The sequence below is a fragment of the Amblyraja radiata genome, chromosome 5, assembly GCF_010909765.2.
Source record: "Amblyraja radiata isolate CabotCenter1 chromosome 5, sAmbRad1.1.pri, whole genome shotgun sequence".
Taxonomy (NCBI): Eukaryota; Metazoa; Chordata; class Chondrichthyes; order Rajiformes; family Rajidae; genus Amblyraja; species Amblyraja radiata.
The window spans coordinates 51,111,403-51,124,342 of NC_045960.1; the positions used below are offsets into that span (position 1 = coordinate 51,111,403).

A 12,940-nucleotide genomic window follows, 5' to 3' on the forward strand; every position below is an offset into this window, starting at 1 on the left:
TTCTCAACCAAACACCAGGCGTCGCTTTCGCCGCCACAGATATCGTGAGCACGTATTACATTTCTATGCATAGTTCATTTTTATGCCCGATCCATCGCAATTTGCTGTAATTAATTAGTTCCATTAAAAATATAACTTTGGAGCCAACCAACCGGATTCCATCGTCAACAAATATGTGAAGCCGCAGATAACTATTTGATTGAAAGAAAACGCCTTGAAAATATTTATTTGGAAAACAAATCCGATTTGTATGTAAATGGCATTAAAACTGAATGGGAACTTTACCGTCAGACCCAGAAAAATCTCCACTCTTATACATTTTAATACAATTTAAATTGGAAAGAAACTTAGTCTTTGAGATTTACTTACGTTAACTTAAATACAATGCTAATGAATGGAGACTTTTCTCGATAACGTTGAAACGTCTGTTTTATTTTCTAATCAAACGTTAGGAAATAAAGAGTAAAATATTATGGAAATAGAATGTGTTCATGTGAACAAACGCTGTAATTATTAGAGCGTTCGGGACTTCCATTCCACGTTTTAATCCCAGCCTCTCTACTTCTAGTGTTTAGTTCTTTCGAAGTGTTCTTTGTTATCGTTTTATTTTCTTGAGTTGCTTCTAATAGTTTCTGGTTGTTCGCTCACAGTGGACGGGCTGCAATTTACATCATCCGTTATTTCCATGCTCCGCCCGTGACTCCTCCTCGCCGTGGTTGTGTATTTAGGGGGTGTCGCGCCGAGCCGGACCACTGGCTTTTTTTTGCATCCTACGGGACCGCCAGTTATAATTTTAAGGTTAGTTCTCCACCCGAAGTCGCTTATTTCACTTTCTCCAATCTTCGGTACCGGCAACATGGTCGATGCTTTCGTTGGAACCTGGAAGCTCATTGAAAGCGAGAATTTCGATGCATATATGAAAGCTTTGGGTAAGCAGCGCACTGCATGTCGGCAATCTTGCGAATAATTAAACCTTAAATCTGGTAGTCCAGACGGAAATATATACTTGCAATAAACATTTTATATTAAACAACGACAGAGATCAATATTTCACGAGGAAGCTAAGTTATAGGCATGTTTGATGTTCTTCAGTGTAAATAATTCCTGCCGTGTTCATTCAAGGCAAAGCAGCATATAGTTAGTGTGTTTCATTCACTCGCTTTGAATGGAGAATGGAAATTGGTGCAATATCTGTATTTTGGCAGGTGTGAGTTTCGCTACTAGACAAGTCGGGAATGTGACCAAACCGACCATTGTCATCAGCAAAGAGGACGATACTGTGGCGTTGAAGACGCTGAGCACCTTTAAAAACACCGAAATCACCTTCAAACTAGGAGAAGAGTTCGACGAAACTACAGCGGATGACCGGGTCTGCAAAGTAAGTGCAGTGATTGTCATTGAGCATTGTTTGTCCGTGCGCGCTTCAGTAATGGATTCAGACAATGTGGATAATTGAGCTGACGAATAAGATTTATTTTCTGTTCTGCCTCCCGGGTTGGAGTAGCGGCGGCAGCAGGCAAAGATTTGTTTCAAACATTGCTTTTCGAAATTAGTACATTACCGTTACTTGCTAACCTCGATTTAAATATTTATAGTTATTTTGCCAAACGCAATTGTTGACAAATGCTGCCCAGTTTCTTGTTTATTGCGATTAACGTTTGCTGATCGACAATTCGTATTCTACTTGTCAACAGACAACGATAACTTTGGAAGGTGATAAACTTGTTCACGTCCAGAAATGGGATGGAAAGGAAACTAGTTTTACCAGGGAACTCAAGGATGGCAAAATGGTCATGGTACGTTAACCTGTAATTGTATTTCTATTGCATTATTCTTTTAGTGTGAATGGCTTAAGTTAAATTGTACTTCTGTTTCAACAGAATCTAACATTTGACGATATTGTTGCTGTTCGTACCTACGAAAAGGCATAACGTTCCACGCGAAGGGCTGTCAGAGCAATCGGGTCCAATTTATTGGACTCATGACAGTATTTAAAATCTGGAGCGGTTCTTCCTCTGACTGTACTGCGACTTGCCTGGATTTCCAGTGAAGAGCCAATCTGAGAACCTCTTTTGTAACAAGATACGAAATACTGTTTTTATGTTGTAAAAAAATTAACAGTAGCATTTTTAATACCTGTACATCACTTATCCACGTTTTTATTTTTTATAAAATGGAATTTGGTCATAGAAGGCGTGTTTTAGTCGGAATGAAGAAGTTGAAGCGGTCAATAAACATGTTGCTCTGGAACTGACAGTTGTGGTTTCTTATGCTAACACTTTTGTGCAAACTATTTGCCTTTTCGTTTTATCATCAATGTTCATACAAAAAAATAGTTAGTTCCATTCTAAAGGTGTAGACTAAAGCGCTTAAATACATTGGAAGATTAAACTTCAGCCGTTTCTTGCCTTCCTAAAGACAACAAAGTGGCATATGTATTAAATAATTATAACAAGAGATAGGGACCAGGGTGTAGAGTGTCTGTGCAGTACGTTCATGTGCGATATATGGCCTCACTGGGTCACGAGAGGTTATTATTCCTTAATTCATTAGCAGAATCATCGTATTCATGCTTTGGAGCTTATTTTGAAGCTATTTTTTTTAGCTCGATCATCAAAACAGTCATGCAAAGTGAAAATAGATTTTCAAAGACAAGTTGTTCCAACGATTCTGTAAAGCACATCGTGGAATATCAAATATATCTCCCATGATTAGTTTTCCAACCGCATGGGTGGGAAAATGCACTCCACGTGTAATTTCTTCATCTCATCTCGCATGCAGATTTTTTTGTGCCAGTTCACCGTGGATGTAAGCATCGTATCTGGAGAGCTTAGTTGTTATCTCGGTAACCTATAAGGAAAACGACTATTTTTCACTTTTAATAAGGGATCTATGGTCCAATCTCGTGCATTTCAAGGAAATGTTATAATTTTCAAATGTCATTTTCGTTGTAAAGTTTTTTTATACAACCCAAAGCGAAAAAATGCAGTACTTAAAACAAGAGAGTTGAAAATGCAGAACAGTAAAAAGAACCAGAGCCTCCATACCTAAATCTCGCCAGTTCCAGATTACTTGAATTGAATTTGGAACAAATCCGAGCTCCACGAGTTCAAATTCGAATTTCAGAAATGGAACAGTTCCTATGGCGAATGCAGATTAAAATGAATAGCAAAGGAACAGCAAATTATCTAGTTGATTTCAGAGTGCATAATAAAATCCATACCGTGTGTTAGTATTTCAAACGAATTAAGCTGCAGGGGTTACATTGACACGGTTGGCTATTTCCTGGTGGTTTATAATAGTCTGTCCCCAGTATTGAGTCACTGAGTGTGAGAATTGAGTGCTTGACCGGATTAGAACATGGCCCGGATCTGCGCTGGTCACGTGTTGGCGCGTGCTGCGGCTGCGCGAACGTCCCCGCAGCCGGGTAGCGATGGAAGTCGGGGGGACATTTGTGCAGCTATGGCTTGTTTGCGGATTGTGGCTGCTGGCCTCAGAGTTAGCGGCGCCTGCCGCCGCACCGTATCCCGAAAGGACAAGGGCCAGGGTCACAGGTAAGCGGAGTGAAAGTTGCTCTCGTCGGGTGACTGAGATACAAAGGCATGGCAGAAGTGCTTACTTGTTTTGGGCTTAAAATCATACTGTCTTCTTGACTCCACCCTAAAATATTGCTCTAATTAGGGGGATGAAATCTAAGTTATGTCACTTTTGTTTTGCTAAAGCACAAGTTAATTGAGGTATAGGTGCCATAAAGGTTGTGTTGGGTAACATTTATACGCTGTAGTTTGCTTAATGAGCGAATGGAAATAAAGTGCTTAGTTAGTTTCTGACCGTGCAAAAACATTAAATGGATAATTCGGAAATAATTGCGGGGGCAAAATTACATAGACCAGTGTGAAGATAACGCAGGCGAAACCGCGAAATTCATGGTTCTTTGTGGTGGCGATTTAAAAACCGGAATTGATGGACACATAAATTACCAAGGTTTCGCAAGCTTTCATCATTACTGCTGAACCGCGTAAACATTAAGTTGCTTACAACATATTCCAGCATCGTCAGTCTCTACCATTAGAACAGTCGCGAATACGACATAGGGGAAAATACATTGGTTTTGGAAGAGGGTCTAAGATAACTTAGCCGTTCCAAGTAGTTATTCGTCTAAAATTATATTTTCCCAAATAAAGTGATTTTTTTTGTACATGCATGTAATGGGCCTACTTCATTATCATCACAAGGGAGAATTTTTCAGAGATATGGTGGTTTCTAAGATTAATTTAACTATAAATCATATAAGATTCTAATGTCCTGGCTTCACCATTTTACAAGCTTAGACCCAGAAAATTGTGTCTGTCTCTTATCTTGTGACAATTAATTCAATTTATATAACTGGTTTATATAACTGATCTTTCATCACAATGTTTGCCATATTCAATATTGCTATAGTTTGGGTTGTTTGAATCATACATGGACACAGAGTTCTAAGATAGTTGCACAAATGATTTATAAAGTGGTAGGATTTGTCCTCTTGATCTTTACCTTTTAATATATCCTATTCTCTGGAGGGATAGGAAATATTACTCACAGAGAATGTTCCACTTTGGTTCATTATGTATCACATGCAACCTGGTACACCATCAGTTGATATATTTATGGCAGAGATAGATAGATTCTTGATTAGTATTAGTAAAAGGGTTGATGGTGGATATGCAATGGAAGACATTTAAAGACTGCATGGATGAACTACAAAAATTGTTCATCCCAGTTTGGCAAAAGAATAAATCAGGGAAGGCAGTGCATCCGTGGATAACAAGGGAAATCAGGGATAGTATCAAAGCGAAGGATGATGCGTACAAATTAGCCAGAAAAAGCAGCATACCAGAGGACTGGGAGAAATTCAGAGACCAGCAGAGGAGGACAAAGGGCTTAATTAGGAAAGGAAAAATAGATTATGAAAGAAAACTGGCAGTGAACATAAAAACTGACTGCAAAAGTTTTTATGGATATGTGAAAAGAAAGAGATTAGTTAAAACAAATGTAGGTCCCTTGCAGTCAGAAACAGGTGAGTTGATCATGGGGAACAAGGATATGGCGGACCAATTGAATAACTACTTTGGTTCCATCTTCACTAAGGAAGACATAAATAATCTGCCGGAAATAGCAGGGGACTGCGGGTCAAAGGAGTTGGAGGAATTGAGTGAAATCCAGGTTAGCCGGGAAGTGGTGTTGGGTAAATTGAATGGATTAAAGGCCGATAAATCCCCAGGGCCAGATAGGCTGCATCCCAGAGTACTTAAGGAAGTAGCTCCAGAAGTAGTGGATGCATTAGTAATAATCTTTCAAAACTCTTTAGATTCTGGAGTAGTTCCTGAGGATTGGCGGGTAGCAAACGTAACCCCACTTTTTAAGAAGGGAGGGAGAGAGAAAATGGGGAATTACAGACCAGTTAGTCTAACATCGGTAGTGGGGAAACTGCTAGAGTCAGTTATTAAAGATGGGATAGCAGCACATTTGGAAAGTGGTGAAATCATTGGACAAAGTCAGCATGGATTTACAAAAGGTAGATCATGTCTGACGAATCTTATAGAATTTTTCGAGGATGTAACTAGTAGTGTGGATAGGGGAGAACCAGTGGATGTGGTGTATCTGGACTTCCAGAAGGCTTTCGACAAGGTCCCACATAAGAGATTAGTATACAAACTTAAAGCACACGGCATTGGGGGTTCAGTATTGATGTGGATAGAGAACTGGCTGGCAAACAGGAAGCAAAGAGTAGGAGTAAACGGGTCCTTTTCACAATGGCAGGCAGTGACTAGTGGGGTACCGCAAGGCTCAGTGCTGGGACCCCAGCTATTTACAATATATATTAATGATCTGGATGAGGGAATTGAAGGCAATATCTCCAAGTTTGCGGATGACACTAAGCTGGGGGGCAGTGTTAGCTGTGAGGAGGATGCTAGGAGACTGCAAGGTGACTTGGATAGGCTGGGTGAGTGGGCAAATGTTTGGCAGATGCAGTATAATGTGGATAAATGTGAGGTTATCCATTTTGGTGGCAAAAACAGGAAAGCAGACTATTATCTAAATGGTGGCCGACTAGGAAAAGGGGAGATGCAGCGAGACCTGGGTGTCATGGTACACCAGTCATTGAAAGTAGGCATGCAGGTGCAGCAGGCAGTGAAGAAAGCGAATGGTATGTTAGCTTTCATAGCAAAAGGATTTGAGTATAGGAGCAGGGAGGTTCTACTGCAGTTGTACAGGGTCTTGGTGAGACCACACCTGGAGTGTTGCGTACAGTTTTGGTCTCCAAATCTGAGGAAGGACATTATTGCCATAGAGGGAGTGCAGAGAAGGTTCACCAGACTGATTCCTGGGATGTCAGGACTGTCTTATGAAGGAAGACTGGATAGACTTGGTTTATACTCTCTAGAATTTAGGAGATCGAGAGGGGATCTTATAGAAACTTACAAAATTCTTAAGGGGTTGGACAGGCTAGATGCAGGAAGATTGCTCCCGATGTTGGGGAAGTCCAGGACAAGGGGTCACAGCTTAAGGATAAGGGGGAAATCCTTTAAAACCGAGATGAGAAGAACGTTTTTCACACAGAGAGTGGTGAATCTCTGGAACTCTCTGCCACAGAGGGTAGTCGAGGCCAGTTCATTGGCTATATTTAAGAGGGAGTTAGATGTGGCCCTTGTGGCTAAGGGGATCAGAGGGTATAGAGAGAAGGCAGGTACGGGACACTGAGTTGGATGATCAGCCATGATCATATTGAATGGCGGTGCAGGCTCGAAGGGCCGAATGGCCTACTCCTGCACCTAATTTCTATGTTTCTATGTTTCTAAGTACAGGTGTCAGAGGTTATGGGGAGAATGCAGGTGAACGGGGTTAGGAGGGAGAGATTGATCAGCCATGATTGAATAGCGGAGTAAACTTGATGAGCCAAATGGCCGAATTCTGCTATCATTTATAACCCCCCCCCCCCCCCCCCCTCAATTCCAACATTGCAATGTTGCAATTCTTAGTTCCCTTTGTGAAAGAGGGTGGGCCACAAATATAACTTGGAGGAAGGAAAATAACCTTGTTGAACCAACAAGATTTAAAATATGCTAATGTGCACACAGCAGCATAACCTTTTTGATTCTGTGGCAGACCATCAAGTTTGGCACTGATGAACTGGTTACTCTGTAAAGGTATTAGGAGAATAAGATATGTTTCCACCTTAAATTGAGTGGTAGGGTAAATAACCAAAATAAATAAAAATACATGAACATTTGACTTCATAAAACCAGACAATGAAAGCGTAACATTTACTTCAAGTAGCCTGAAGAAGGGTCCCAACCCAAAATGTCAGTTGTCCATCCTCAACTTCCAACAGATCCAGATCGGAGAGGGGGGGGGGAGGGGGTGGACGTAACCACCTTTTTGCAAATTTGGAACCGGCTGAATTCCTCCAACACTTTTTTTGCTGAAGATTCCAGCATCTGCATTTTGTGTCAAATGTACTTCAAATTTTTGGGAGCATTCCTTAGGAAAATGTGAATTCTTATATTAGCATTAATGTGTTCCCTAACAGACACACATGCATATGTATTCACAAATTATAGGAGTAGAATTAGGCCGATCATCCCATCGGGTCTACTCAATCATGGCTGATCTCTGCCTCCTAATCACATTTTCCTGCCTTCTCCCCATAACCCTTGACACCTGTTCTAATCAATAATTTGTCTATCTCCGCCTTAAAATCCACTGACGGCCCCCACAGCCTTTTGTGACAATGAGATCCACAGATTAACTATCCTCTGACTAAAGAAATTCCTCCTCGCCTCCTTTCTAAAAGAGCGCCCTTTAATTCTGAGTCTCTGACCTCTGGTCCTAGACTCTCCCACCAGTGGAAACATCCTTTCCTCATCACTCTGTCTTTCATTATTCTGTAAGTTTCAATGAGGTCCCTCCTCAACCTTCTAAACTCCAGCGAGTAGAGGCCCAGGGCTGTCAAACGCTCATCATATGCTAACCCACTCATTCCTGGAATCATTCTTGTCAACCTCGTCTGGACCTTCCTCCTATTACTGCAAAATCTTACAGGCTATCAACCTCTACTATGTTTAAAGTGCCAGACTTATGTGAGAGATCAAAACCTGGGCAATATATTGATTATAAGCCATGAAAAGTGTATGGGCAGTATTGGCACTAGGCTTGAGAAAATGTAGTTGGGATGAAGTACTCAGGCCAACACGTTTGAAGCAAAAATTAGATATGATTTTCACGAGTTTTTTAAAAATATAAATGTTTTGTTAAAATTACTATGAAAAGATTATTTGTCTATCTCAGATGGAGAGTGAGGGGAAAGGGAAATTTTCCATTTGAAGAAGGGTCTCGACCCAAAACTTCACCTAGTCCTTTTCTCCAAAGATGCTGCTGACCAGCTGAGTTACTCCAGTTTTTAGTGTCTATATCTTCGGTTTAAACCAGCATCTGCAGTTCCTTCCTACACATTTGTATGGGTGCTTGATTATCAGCACAGTCATGGCTTTTTGATGTGTGTAATGATTATGAGGAGTGGATTGGTTGTGATTTGTTGACTGTAGGTAGGAAGAATTTAGGAAGTGATCAGCGGTGTAGTGAGTTGGCAGAAAGTGACAAATAATACAATTCTGAAACGTGTGAGGTAATGCATCTGAGGAGATGCAACAAGCTAAAGCAGTATATGGTAAAATGATCAACTATATTGTGTGGTGGAGCCAAGGGAATGCATCTCACAGATCCTTTCAAGTAGTAGGGAAGGGTAGTAAGGGGATTAGAGAATGTTCGGCAGTATTAATGAAGGCACAGAATGTAAGAGAAGGGAGATGTATGCACCACCAGTAAGGCTGCAGTTTGTGGACTATGTCCAGTTCTGGTCATGCAATACAGGAAGGCCGTGATTCTACAACAAAAGATACGGAAGAGATTTGAGGAAGTTGCCAGGACTGAAATATTGTAGCAATAGGAACAATTCAATAGACTAGTGTTATTTTCTTTGAAATGCATGAAGAAAGACTTAAAAACATTAGGAACTGCGGATGCTAGAATTTTGAGCATTACACAAAGTACTGGACAAACAGCAGACCAGGCAGCATCTGTGGACGAATGTGCGGGTGGCATTTGGAGTAGGGAGGTGATAACTGGAGACGAGAGATGGAGGCGGGACAAAGCCTGGCAAATGATGCAGGAGATGGGTGTGGGTGGGGGAGGGGTTGATTGGCTGATGGGTGGAGTAAATGACAGTGGCTAGATGTGGAAAACAAGACAAAAGGGTGTCAGATAAAGACAGCCTATTGTTTTTTATAACTAATTTTGTTGCCTGAAGTCACAAGTACTAGGTAAAATAGGAAGGGTGATATAAGCAGGAAGGACAGTACAAACGATGCCCTAGCTTTTGGAAAAAAAACAGGGGACATATAGATTTAAATTATTCCGTAGAAGGATCCAAGAGGAGAAGAGGAAAGGTTCCTTCACCCATTGAGTATTGGAGGTTGGCAACTCACTGCTTGAATGAGTGGCAGACGCACAAACCATCATCACAGTCACACATTACTAGGATGTGCACTTTAAGTCGAGATCTGAAGTGGTATGAGCCTACAGCTGGAAAGTGGCATGAAGTTGGTGCTGACATGATGAACAGAATAACTTCTTGTGAAGTAAGTTTTCTATAATAATGTGTATTGCTAATAAAGAACTATCATAGAAACATAAGCTGCAAGCACTGTTTGTATTGTGAACTACTTTAATTTTGCAACCTATTGATCACTTTGGCAACAACAGAATAAACAGATTTTTTTTTAATAGGAGGGGTAAAGAATGAAGTTGACCATCAGACCAAAGTCTTCATTTTGAACAAAAATATGTTTCTTTGGAAGTTTATGAAACAACATCTATTGTTGATAGAATGAGCTCATGTTAACAATTGCAAACGTCCATTGAAAATAGAAAAACAGGTTACAATTATACCATTTCAGTTATTGCATGGTTACATTTATGGGTGTATATCACTTAGAAATAGTTAATGACAGAATATAGATAAAAAGATTAATTCCCATTTGGGAGGAGCTAGTAACTGTGACAATTGGACTATAGGAAGCTGAAAAAAGACTGAATTGCATGGTTGATTCGTTTTTGCGATTTATACGAGAGGCTAACTTTGTAGTTCTAATTTTAATTATGTATGCTTGTCAGCAAAATCAGTTTTTTTGATGACCTTGAAGTTTTACACTGAGTGTCAATCCTACTGCGTGACTGAAGTATATCAGTTTCCTGTGATGTTTCCCTGCAGCATTGCAATGCTGTGGGTCATAGCTTGAAATTATTCTACTTGGCCTTGGTTGGGGGTAGATGCAAGAGAGAAACCTTGACCAAAATTGCCTATTTTAGCAGAAAAAATAAAAACATATCTAAATTGTGAGCGGTTGTAGAGTTGTGAGGTCTTGATGTCTTGATACATGAGTTGCAAATGCTTTTTAGCAAGCATAGAAAGTAATTAGGAAAGCTATCAGAACCTTATAATTTATTGTGAGGGGAATTTGTTTGTCCTTTGTTTAAGGCATTGGTGAGACTATACCTGGAATGTTGTGTATAATGTTGGTCTTATTTAAGCAAGATTGTAAATGTGCTGGAGTAGTTTGGACTGATATGTCATCTAGTGGGCAGGTTGTGTCATCGGGAAAAGCTGGAGAAACTTGGCTTCTGTCCACAAGAGTGAGAGAGAAGTTGATTGAAACAAGTTAGTGATGGGTCTTTCCTCTTGCAGGAGAATCTAGATTGAGAGTTCATTGGTTAACAACATTTAAGGTAGAGAAAACGTATAATTTATTTTCTCTCAGCTTTTGAGAGACTTTGGAACGCTCCTCCTTAAAGTGTGGTGGAAGCAGAGAATTGTAATGTTACGGCAGAGGTGGAGACATTCTTGACAAGTAAAGAGATGAAAGGTTATGGATGGCAGGTAGGAATGTGGAGGTGAGATTAGAGTTTGCGTAGTCATGATTTTAATATATGACAGAGCAGCTCCAGGGACCATGTGGCCTACTTCTGTTCCTAATGTAGATATGTGTGTGTTTGCGATATAACATGATATAGATAGTAATATAACACAGAGGCACAAGAGACTGCAGATGCTGGAACCTGTAGCAAAAAAAAAAAGACAAGCTGCTGGAGGACTTGTAGAAAATCTTTGGAGGGAAACGGGCAGTCGATGTTTCAGGTTGAGACCTTTCATCAATGCATTCAATGTGTTATATACGCTGACCTAGAAGATGAAGGAGGACACTTTTGCAGTTGGGGGATTTAAAATAGCCCAAGTGACTGGGTATGAAACATATTCTACAAACGAGTTTTATATTAACCATCAGTGTTCTGCAAAAATACCAATGAACCCTGACAGTGATATCTATATTACTAAAAGTCTGTTCTTGACTGGTTTTGGCCATCTGTGCTGCGATTTCCGAGAGAACGCCGCCACCTACGGCCGTCTTTTTTGGCCACCTTGCTCAGAGCCCCCCTCCGCCGTATGTGTGCCATGGATTTTTCCCGTCGATGAAAAATGACAGAGATATTAATATTTTTACAAAATTCCCTCTTCTCTCTGCTGCCCCTGCTGGTGGCAGGGTGGAGGGACTATAAAACCAGGAAGTGGTGTGCCTCACATTCTCTTCATGATGGATGAAGGCAGAGGGTCACGTTTCTCTGAGCTGTGAATAACACTGAACACATGTCTACTCAAATGTAAGTGACCTTAGTGGGCAGGTTGTGCGGCGCTGGCTTAACAGCTGCGGCCCACCTGCAGTCCGTCTGTTTTTTTCTTTCGTTTTGTTCATTGTCATGTTTTAGTTAATTTTGTTTTATTAAGTTGTGTATGTGTGTGGGTGGGGTGGGAGAAACATGTTTTGGTCTCTTCCTTCGGGGGATGCGACTTTTTCTTCGGTCGTATTCCCCGTCTCCGTCTGCGCCGAGGCCTAATGGCGGAGCTGGCGACATCGGAGCTGTAGCAGCAGCAGCGGCGGCAGCGGAGACCTGACTCGGCCCCGAAACTGTGGCGGCGGCAGCAGCGGCAGCGGAGACCGGACTCGTCACCGAAGCTGTGGCGGCGGCAGCAGCGGCAGCGGAGACCCGGCTCGGCCCTGGGGCTGTAGCAGCAACAGCAGCGGCAGCGGAGACCCGGCTCGGCCCTGGAGCTGTAGCAGCAACAGCAGCGGCAGCGGAGACCTGACTCGGCCCCGAGGCTGTGGCGGCGGCAGCAGCAGCAGCGGAGACCCGGCTCGGCACAGAAGCTGCGGTGGCGGCAGCAGCAGCAGCGGAGACCTGACTCGGCCCCGAAGCTCTAGCGGCGGCAGCAGCAGCAGCGGAGACCCGGCTCGGCACAGAAGCTGCAGTGGCGGCAGCAGCAGCAGCAGCGGCGGAGACCCGACTCGGCCCTGGAGTTGCGGCGGAGGCAGCAACCACCCGCGGAGTTTGAACCGTCGCCTCGGCGCAGAGGGAGAACAAAGGGGGAAGAGACAGAGACTTTAAGATTTTGCCTTCCACCACAGTGAGGAGGTGTTTGGTGAACTCACTGTGGTGGATGTTAAATTTGTGTTGATTGTGTGTTTTTGCCATTTTTAAAAATTATATGTATGACTGCAGGGAAACAAAATTTCGTTCAGACCGAAAGGTCTGAATGACAATAAAACGAATCTAATCTAATCTAATCTAATCTAGTGGTTCTAAAACGCATGCAAAATGTGTCTATTGGTTCTAAAATGTTTGCAAAAAGTGTCTATTGGTTCTAAAATGTTTGCAAAAGGTGTCTATTGGTTCTAAAATGTCTGCAAAAAGTGTCTATTGGCTCTAAAATGTTTGCAAAAAGTGTCTCTTTTGGTTCTACAATGCTTGCAGAATGTGTCTTTTTTGGTTCTAAAATGTTTTTTTT

General features: G+C 41.8%; 2 protein-coding genes across 2 annotated transcripts in view; both read left to right on the forward strand.

Annotated features, from left to right (window-relative positions):
- Positions 1-737: 737 nt before the first annotated feature.
- fabp7 (fatty acid binding protein 7) lies at positions 738-2,250 on the forward strand. Its single transcript, XM_033021195.1, has 4 exons — positions 738-929; positions 1,206-1,378; positions 1,695-1,796; positions 1,881-2,250. Exons 1-4 carry the CDS (start codon positions 857-859, stop codon positions 1,929-1,931), a joined length of 399 nt encoding a protein of 132 aa, XP_032877086.1. The 5' UTR covers positions 738-856; the 3' UTR covers positions 1,932-2,250.
- A 1,164-nt stretch (positions 2,251-3,414) lies between these two features.
- Positions 3,415-12,940, forward strand: part of smpdl3a (sphingomyelin phosphodiesterase acid like 3A) — a 37,555-nt gene continuing 28,029 nt past the window's right edge. Inside the window, 1 exon segment of the mRNA XM_033021196.1 lies at positions 3,415-3,554. Coding sequence (XP_032877087.1) covers positions 3,434-3,554 — 121 coding nt within the window. The 5' untranslated portion in view covers positions 3,415-3,433.